Source organism: Colias croceus, chromosome 25 (assembly GCF_905220415.1).
Source record: "Colias croceus chromosome 25, ilColCroc2.1".
NCBI lineage: Eukaryota > Metazoa > Arthropoda > Insecta > Lepidoptera > Pieridae > Colias > Colias croceus.
In genome coordinates this window covers 6616483-6626924 of record NC_059561.1, presented here as the reverse complement: position 1 = coordinate 6626924, position 10442 = coordinate 6616483, and the positions used below count along the sequence as shown (strand labels likewise).

The 10442-nt window shown below is 31.0% G+C and overlaps 1 protein-coding gene across 1 annotated transcript; it reads left to right on the top strand.

The window, feature by feature from the left end:
- Positions 1-6881: 6881 nt before the first annotated feature.
- LOC123703296 lies at positions 6882-9376 on the top strand. The gene is made up of 4 exons (XM_045651249.1): positions 6882-7015; positions 7396-7626; positions 7890-8915; positions 9143-9376. Exons 2-4 carry the CDS (start codon positions 7513-7515, stop codon positions 9257-9259), a joined length of 1257 nt encoding a protein of 418 aa, XP_045507205.1. The 5' UTR covers positions 6882-7015; positions 7396-7512; the 3' UTR covers positions 9260-9376.
- Positions 9377-10442: the final 1066 nt, after the last annotated feature.

The window sequence follows — 10442 nt, the reverse complement described above, 5'->3', positions numbered from 1 at the left end:
TACCGCCAATATTCTAAACAGCGGGAAATATAAGAGCATTTTTCCATTGAAAATTTTACCTAGATTGCTGGAAAAAGTACATTTTAACTAAACTGATAAAATACTCTAATGGACTGGCTTTGTCACTTAAGCTATTCTACTTAATTTAGTGAGGTGAAGGTGAGAATGATTTTTATATCGATAATTCTTATTACGAGTATAAATAGCACATAAAATACTACGTATTATTTTTATAACAAAATAAGGAAAAATCTGCTTGATAAAAATCCCGAGATCCAAAATTTACAGGTTCAAAATATTTTAAGATAAAAATCTACCTATAGCATAATAATAACACATTTTCCTTATAGTTAGGTACTTTATGTTTCCGTAGACAATAGGCATGGATGCTAAAATTAACGTACCTCGTAAGCCTAATCAGGAAAATATAACCTTAATAATTTGCAAACATTGTTATTAAAAATAAAAGTTCAACTCTCAAACAATTCCCGTCAAAGATAATCTTCTCGTTTGACCTAAAAAGGACACTTAACACTTGTAATGGAAACAAGACAACTTCAACAACTATCAACCATTTAATACAGAAACTTCCAACTTGCGACTTTGCTCAAGTAACGTCAGTTACAAGCTTTAATCACAGTACGCGACGCGACTTTAACAATCTCTTAGTGATAATATTATTATAACTATTGATATCAAAAGCGTGGAAGTAATAGGTTTTCTTGATTGAAAATATGATAAGACTAAAATTATCAAGTCGTCAACTACCTATGTTATTAAAAAAGTCGTACTAGTTACACCACTTACAAGTCATGGACGACTGAACGAATTTAGATGATTTTTGCTGTTGGATTTGTATACGCCTGGATAAAGATAATATTTTTAGAAAATGAGAAAAAATTGAAAATGAGTCGGGACGAGAAGGTATAATTTGTACCTTTGGTAAATGTGTCATTATGTTTTTATCAATACGTCGGTCGATAATAATACATATATCGATAAATATGCACATCACTATCCAGTGAATTCGCCGTAGGACGAGGACGTTTCCAATAGATTAGTTCGATCACACCAGATAATTCCATGAACCTCTTTAGAGCTTTCAACAAATAATTAACATCTATTTCTTTAAATGCCTTATGTATATTGTTCATTGAATAGAGAAATGTTTGCTCTATCCTTTACATGAATTTATTCACGTTCCCGTTTTAGCGAGACTTCCATTCTACGTACTCGTTACGTTAATTAATTATAGGGTAAACGCAGGTATTAACGACCCCTCTAAGGCAATTTCAAAATCAACCATATTTTTTAAGTATACTGGTTCTTCTAAAGATTTATAGTTTCATTTTATATGCTAGTGCTATGTCTAAAAAATGTTTTTATTGAAGAAAATACATTCTAATAAAGGATTATCTTGTAAAAAATAATTTACAATGTGACTTAGTCGATTGTTGCTATTACCAACCCATAAAAACGGCTGTGAAGCTATTAACGATTTTCATGCAGCTATTCCCGATCGTATGTGAGAGGAGGCCTTTTCCAGCAATGGAATGTATAGAAGCTAGTGATGATGATGATTACCGATCTTAATAAAATGAAATAAAAATGCAAATATATTCGTATTTTTTTTAGTATAGTTATTTTTAATAAAACAAATGAGTACTTCTTAGTAATGAACTAAAATAATTATAAACTTTTAAATTAATCAACATAATACTATTAATATAATATATCTTAATATATATAAATCTCGTGTCACAATGTTTGTCCTCAATGGACTCCTAAACCAGTTAACCGATCATAATAAAATTCGCACACCATGTACAATTCGATCCAACTTGAGAGATAGGATAGTTTTTATGAAAAAAAAAACGTAAACATGTAGGTACCACGGGCGAAGCCGGGGCGAACCGCTAGTGTACATATATTAAATTAAGGATTTCAAACTCTAGGATATTTCCTTATGCTATTTGATTGATTGCTTCAGCGAGTGTTGTTTTACTGTATACTTTTCGCCGCTTTCGTGGCTCCATATTTCTGGAAAAAAATATAATTATATGTTTTATGTTAATTTAACCTAAAAAAATATAATTTTTAATAGGCACCTATTATTTCATAAAAGTAATAAAAATATATTTGCACGCTCAACTACGAGCAGAATGTTTAAGGATCAATATTATCTGTATCTACAAACATCTTTATTCTACATTCTGCAAATAAAGCAATTTGAATTTGAATTTGTAGATGAGAAACTAAACAATCTATATTCGATCGGTAATAGCTTCCTATAGTTGCTATTGCCGACCCACATGGGTCGGTAATAAAGTATGTAAGTATAAACCTAAATTGTATTACCGACCCATAAAAAAATGGTTATTTTAATTCATTTGACCATCAGACTATAAAATAGATTATAATTGATTAATGTCACACAAAATATGAACAAATGCATATTGTTTGAACAAAAAAACAATGATTTACTACTGTAACTATTCGGTATCGATCCTCGAAAAATATCATAACTTTGTATAAATTGACAACGCTAAAAGGTAAAAACTAGACAAAAAAGTTTAGGTCGCTAAAAGATTTTTATGAAGACTCATAGCTTAGATTTAAACTGGTCTATAAAACCACTTGTGTTAGTGTGATACAATAACATAAAAGAAAATTAAAACAAAAAGTTACGTTGCTGCCATTGCCGACTTATGGGTCGTTGATACCTGCCACGACTTAAACTGGTGAAGCTAACACCGTCCCATTTTAATTTAAAGTTTTATCGTTTCAAATTACTTTCTATTAATAAAATGTTGTGAGAAATGAAAAGTTGACACTTAAATGCATTGACATTTAGTAATATAAAATAAAGTATAGATGTCATTTGTTTGTAAATGTCTTAAAAAGATAAATCACAGTACTTACCCGAAGGAACAACGGAAAAGTACGAAACGTCCTGCGTCCACGCTACCCCGCAGCAACTTACGTATTTTAACTCTTTTTTGCACAGTTACTCACACTAACGTAAAAGTATACGATGCTCAAGTAATACATTCGTGTATAACTTAGCCTACCTATAGCAAGAATAGTTCTGGAAACGTTTAAATTTCGAATTACTTTTATAGGTCGGTAATACCTTCAGATTTTCGATGGGTCGTTGATAGCTGCGTTTACCTTACACGTTATTTTCATGTGTTAATATTGTTTGTGTAAGGAGTTGTTAATTACTTCTATGACTTGTAACAGAGACGTTAAAAACAAACTAGAAATACAATAACATCTGTGTTGGAAAATCACACGAAATTTAAATTTGAAATTGCGTTGAGTAGTAATTATTGTAAGTTGTTGTTTAGAACATCATGATTTTTTTTTTTTTTTTTGATAATGAATAAAAATTCAGTAAGAGTTCTTTTACGAATCATAACACATTTTATAAGGTAATAACCATGACTAAAACTTTTAGCTTGCCTTTGTGCTGCTCTGTATTTAGCCTTTAAAAAGTTATCCGAATTTAAGCAATTTGATAACATAATGCAAATGAAATAGTAGGTAGGTACCTACTAAATCTATAAGCGAATTCATTGAAACAAACTTTGTCAACAGAATAACCAACAGCTCGAGAAGTAACGATGTGGTTTAGATTTATTGAAATTCTAAAATCTAAATAATTCTAAAATCTGAATAAGGTTTCGTAAATTGTCGTATTATTAAAAAGGAACAATATAACATACAAATTATGAAATGAATATAGTTTATGGAAATTATAGGATAAATAATTATTGAACTACCTCTACCTATCTATGGTTTCAATATTACTTATTTTTAACTTTTTAAATATGTATTAATCTACTGATAAACTATTTTTACACAGATAAAGATCCTCAAAGCATACAGCCAAATAGAACTAGAATTATTAAAACTCCATAACTATTTATCATTCACATTGCGTAGTGTATTGGCGCCAAATTGGACTAGGAATAATGGTGAGATATGAGCGCACAGATAAGCTAGACTTAACCGATTTAACCAGCCTGCATTCAACGAACGGTATTAACGCTTTGTGATTAAATTGACGGATTTATGGCAACATTATTTGTTAAGAGCTTTATATAAATAAACATTATAATTATCTTTGAATATTTTGCATTAAAACTGCGAATAAGTATTAAATCAACTTTTCGGGAATTGTTTTTCGTCTTTAGTATTAGTGTTATGTTATGTAACATATAGGATTAACATCGTCTCACAAATAAAACAAAAAATTAAGGCCTAAATAACCCATTTAAGAAAGAGATAATATTGTAGAGTTTCATTAGGGTTTCACCAAACAAATTACATAAAATTATGCTTATTTTGTATCTGTCAAAACCTCAATAAATACAGATTCAATAACACTACAGACCAATTACGGCAATAGTGTCTCAGAACTTGTATTACCCGTGTTAATTATATAAATTAGCGTATAGTGTATAAACCAGGCTCTTGATAGCAACAAGCGAATTAATTCCGTACAAAGCAATAGGCCGGTGCGGGTATTGTTCGAGCGTGCTATTGTCGCGTGAACCAGTCTTGTTGATACGGATTGTCTATTGCAATAAGAGGTGCCGTTTGGGGCCCCTTTGCTAAACATTTCTTGACAATAAAGGACAACGAAATAGGTACATAAATAATTGTTTAGAATAAATTAGTTTGATGAAAGGATATGGCATCGATTTCAATAATTTCGCAGTGTTCTTTGATTGGAAAGTACCTACCATATGCAAGCAACTGCAACTCGCACATTAGGTTAGAGTAATAAATAATAATGAGATATTTTTATAAGTTCGTTAGGAACTTTATCGCAATGTAATTGCTAGAAAGCAAGAAATTCATGTAAGTATACCAAACACGTCAAACCTATACTTGTAGATACCTAAATATTTTTTTTTTAATTTACAACTTAACATGAATGAAAGAGAAAGACTCTTTCGTATCAGTTAGCGAGTAGTTTCAAAGGTACAAATAAACAAGAAATAAAAAAAATCTCTTTGTAATATTTAATCGAAGTCCTAGAGGCATACCTATCTATTAACCACAAATCCTCTCCCGAACTTAATCCAGCCCTGTCCAACACAGGCCATTGTACGCAATTACTAGACCTAAACACGTTCAATGTTTTGGGCTAGATTTAATTGAGATAGGTGCATAATGTAGTTATTATACTATAGATTCATTCTGCTTCACCTGCTTCGAATGATAATGTAAATACGATGGTCAATTAGAATTGTGAAGTGATTACAGTAAAATGGCGCAACTAATTTTGAGGAATTTAAATTTGTAGAGATAATATTAATTTATTGCACAAAATATATTATATTTAAAATCATCCATTTCCTATATCACCCACATTCGGTTCTAACTTCTAATAATAAGCTATCAGCGTTTAGTATTGAGACGAGATCAAATTAATGAAAATATTCTCAATGATGAAAATCTAAAAAATAAGACCGACTTGATAAATAAAAGAAATACCTAATACCTAATATAATATAATAACTATAAGAGCATAACTGAATAACCTACAATCATAAATACATAGCTCTATAACAATTCCTGTCCCTCACGTTGTACGTACGATTAACATCTCAGCTGCTAAAGTTACACCATTATTTCTTCAGTTTCACCAAGTTGTAATACTCAGTGAAATCACGATGCGATCAAATTAAATCTTCCTATCGCCTCGGTGCCTCTGAGTTAAAATATTCATTCGACAGGCCGCACACTGTACGTGGCACGCAGCCAATTTAAGATGAATAATTTAAAGCTCCGAATTTCGAAGTTCACTCAAAGTCGAAACGGTCATTTACAATTTAGTACCTAGCATTATAGACATATCCGAATCCTCGGGGTATCAAGCTCCTGAATGTGTAAATGAATTTTTAAGTGTGACAAGAAATGACCGTTATGGTATTCAATCATTATTTACACTTAGGTACTTACGACACTTGGTTGGAACTAGTTAACAATTCTTACCAAAATAATTACTGCCTAGCTAGAACCCGCGGCTTCACGCGCATGGTGAGCGGGTAAAAAGTAAAAAAAGTTACTAAGGTATATGCTAGGTAATATAACAGAGTGAACCTTCAGACACCTTCAGATCAGGATCAACTAGTTGGATATATTTATATAAATGATATAAAGGCGACAATATTATCTAATCACTGTACACGGGTAGGCATACAGTTCAATTTTTATGGAAATTAATATCTCAGGAAATCATATTGCATACAGTACTTAACTAATACTGTTTTGAAGCAACCAAACTAATAAAAATACACGAAGCGCGCTCAAGAGCGTGCCAAATGGCCGCGTCGTTTGAATTGTACATTTGAGTTGGGTTTTTAGAAAAATTTTTTTTATATACTTACTTCTAATTAATTTTTGGCTGCAAAATTTTTCTCCATTAAATAAAATGTTGTAAACTATCGGATAAAAAAATTAAAAAAAAAAACAAGCATATTTCCTATTCATTTCATACATGAAATAATTATTGCCCAGTATTCTGTCGGAAAACATTTAGACATCACGAAATTTATTTAGCGATAGCCCGAATCTGCACAGAAGTCAAGAGCAACAATACCAGGACAGTAATTCCCGCCACATTTATCTGCCGCCTATAATTACAGATAACATATTCATAAGTTAGTATTTATTGAAGTTTTTACTGTTCTGTGATTGAAAAGTTATATTAAGAAGTGTGAACATGGTGCGAACATAAATTGTATAAACTTTTTTTATGTGTCAACGTTTCACTATACCCGGAAGTGATGCTGTCAAAGTTGACGTGAAAAAGGTTTAGTTTTGGTATCTGTCATTCGTCAATTCAATAGTAATAAGTAGGTAAACATAAACAAGAAGAACAGGGATTTATCACAGGCCTCTTTACTGTATAAACAGTATAAAGTGTAATAATGAATGAAAGTTAACATGATATACGATAAAAGCTTAATTTTATAAGGCTCATAAACATTTAAAACAGGTAATGTTAGTTTGTTTCACATCAGGATAAAATAGTTTCTATTAGGGTACATTCAATTTTATTTATTTACTAGCTTCCCGCCAACAGCTTTTTCCGCCTAGTCAAAGAAAAACCCGGATAGTTCCCTGTTCCCGTTCCCGTGGGATTACCTAAATAATATACTTACAGTTATTTGTTTTGAAATTGTTAGTGAGAACTTACAACTTATAACATGTTGCAGATAAATAATTTATTTCCTAAGAAATTTTCCTGATTTTTTCATGGTAATTTATTCTACTAAAGGTAGAGCCAATAAAAATTCTTAAATTTTTCCATTTCAGGCTTGATTCTTATAACTACAATTTAAATAAACTATATAATTCATAATTTTTGCTTTTCAGCACTACAATCTAAGAAAAAATACTAATTTCATAAATATACATCTCATCAATATTAAAGTACCTAATATTAATACTCTACTACCAAGTTTACTAATAATATTAAGGACAAATTAAATCATGGCAGAAGAGAAAAGATCTCTATTACAAATTTCAGCCTTATTAACCAGTGAAGAACTTGATAAAGCTCTCTCTAAATGGTTTCAAAAACCAGCCACCTTCAGTCATTGGGAGGTAAGATTATTAGGTATTACATTTTTAAAAGAAATTTATTAAAAAACATCATACATACATTACTATAATTTTCTGGTAAATTGTATTATTCTGTCAGTCAACAAACATTTGCGTGCTTGTTTGCTATGCTATTTGTAATAATATAAATGAAATTCAAATTCTATCTGGAAAGGCCTAGAAGTTATGTGTCTGATCATGATTTGGAATTCATTTTTAAACTCAGTTTTAAAATATTTATTGACTATGAAATATTTCATTTACAGTATGTCAGTGAAACAGGCAAAGGCGATTCATATCTAAGCGAAGTAATGAGAATTAAAATATATGGAATTATTAATGGAGAGTCCGTGCACGTGCAAGTAGTCCTTAAAACAATTCCCAAGAACGTTTGTCGTCGCCTCACATTCCGGAGCCACGACTTTTTCAAAAACGAAATAAACGTCTATCAAAACGTCTTGCCTGTACTACTTGAATTTCAAGCAGAAAAACGAGTCACCCATCCGTTCACACATTACGTAAATTTATTCCTAGCTCTCTCTGATGGAGTTAATGATGTAATATGTTTAGAAGATGCATCTCTTGATAAATATGGCAGCCCGGTACGTCAAGAGGGCATTGACTATGAACATTTTAAACTAACGTCAGAAGTTTTAGCCAAATTTCATGCATTGTCATTTGCAATGCGCGATCAAAGACCAGAGGAGTTTGCTGAAATCAGCAGTACAGTATTCGAAACCTATTACGATCCAAATTATACAGATTGGTATGCCAGGTTTTGGAAAAGAATATCAGGCATTGCTATAGACGCAGTTGAAAAAGAATATCCCAATACCATTTATGTGGAAAAAGTCAAAGCATTTGCTGTTCCTGAACGCTACCAAGATATGATTAAAGCAGTTCAAGATAAAACTAACGGTGTTATTTCACACGGTGATTGTTGGACAACCAATTTTCTATACAGATATCAAAACAGTAAAGTAGTTGATGCTAAAATGATAGATTTTCAACTATCAAGATATGCTAGTCCAGTTTTGGACTTGATATTTTGTATCTATGCATGTACAGACCAAGAGTTACTATTAAAGCACTATGACGATATATTGAAGAATTATTACAGTGTGTTATCGAATCAAATAAAGGAATTAGGTAGTAATCCAGACAATGTGTATTCTTGGGATACTTTTATGGGTGAAGTTAAGAAATATTCGTACTTCGGTCTCGCATTTAGTTTTGAATCTACGCCATTCATCATATTAAGTCCTGAAGATGCAATTGTTATGGATATGGAGGTAAATGAAATGAAATAGAAATTAGTTGTATGTGAAATGGTATTTTATCTTTCTATTGTTCATTAATACTATGAAGTATGAGATTCAATATTATGTTATTTTTTTTTTGAAGGTAGATAGATAATATTATAAATCTCGTTTTTGCCTAACATTTCCTAATAAAGTGTTTCATATCAGGCTATCGTCGAATGTGAATTTATGTTTATATAAAAAAAAATCATTTTCAGGGCAACGAAAAGAAGAACATCGACGACTTTTGGAAACTACAGCCAATTGCAACTAAAGAGGGTAGATTAAGAGAAGCCAACAATGTAGTGCATTGCGTTGATAATGGATATATTTAAGTATAATTATAGAATACATATTATAAACTGGCGTAGAAGCGGTCCATGCGAACAAACAAGCAGTTATTTTTTTATATTTGAGAGAGAATTATAACAGAGTAGTTGTTATGTGGCTATACATTCCTATTACAATGTACTCTTTGGTGTACAACATTATGTCGATATTGAATTGATATGAAATGCATGGGGTTACGGGCCATGCTATGGTTTATATTCTAGGAGGTAGCAACGTTGACAAGTGAGCATTTTAGTATAGTTGGTTCTTTGATATGCTGTTCCTCTTGCTATTTCGGTTACAGTCCGGGCTGTCTGGCTGGCCGCAGTGGTTGCGTTTATTAGTGCGCATCTTATCTGCACAGGAAAATATCCTTAATTTAAAGTCATTTTTTAACGCGTAATTTTTAATCGTTTGCCTTTAGATTGATTCATTAGACATACATTTTTTATTGCAAGACGTTTTTTTCGTTGTTAAATAGGTGCCAGACGCAATTTTTATTTCAAAATAATTAAAATATCATCGAAATAAGTGAAATTCCATCAACATGAGTCCCAGTGAAGGATAAGTAATCACTGTGTTACTTATACTATATATAATATTCATTTTACTATTTACAGTTTTTTTGCAACAATCTACCATATCGCCTCCTTTTTCCCAACGAACCTCCAATAGGACGTTAATGTAAACTTGATAAAAACCAAATATCATCAAGAAATTAAAGACTTTTTAACGGATTTTAAACGCGATTTATTCATTGTATTATTTTCCCAAGTCTTTAATTTCAAAATGTATAATACTCGCGTAAAATCAAACACTAGAAAATACAAATATCATCAAATTCATATTTATACCCAAAAGTGTAATAAATATGAAACCATCTATTAAAAATATTAGTTTACTAATTATTCAATATAAGTATTAAAAAAGGATAATATAATATAAATAATAAAGTTATTACTTACCTTTTAAGCGGACTCATGTTGATGTAATTTCACTTATTTCGATGACATTTTAGTTATTTTGAAATAAAAATTGCGTATGGCACCTATTTTACAACGAAAAAAACGTCTTGCAATAAAAAAATTATGTCTGATGGATCTATCTAAAGGCAAAAGATTAAAAATTACGCGTTAAAAAATGACTTTAAATTAAGGATATTTTCCTGTGCAGATAAGATGCGCACTA

What these genes read in the sequence shown, in the direction of transcription:
- LOC123703296 (XM_045651249.1), top strand. Translation starts at nt 7,513, where the DNA reads ATGGCAGAAGAGAAAAGATCTCTATTACAAATTTCAGCCTTATTAACC. An exon ending in CCACCTTCAGTCATTGGGAG is followed by an intron (nt 7,627 to 7,889) that starts GTAAGATTATTA and finishes TTTCATTTACAG; the next exon opens with TATGTCAGTGAAACAGGCAA. An exon ending in CAATTGTTATGGATATGGAG is followed by an intron (nt 8,916 to 9,142) that starts GTAAATGAAATG and finishes AATCATTTTCAG; the next exon opens with GGCAACGAAAAGAAGAACAT.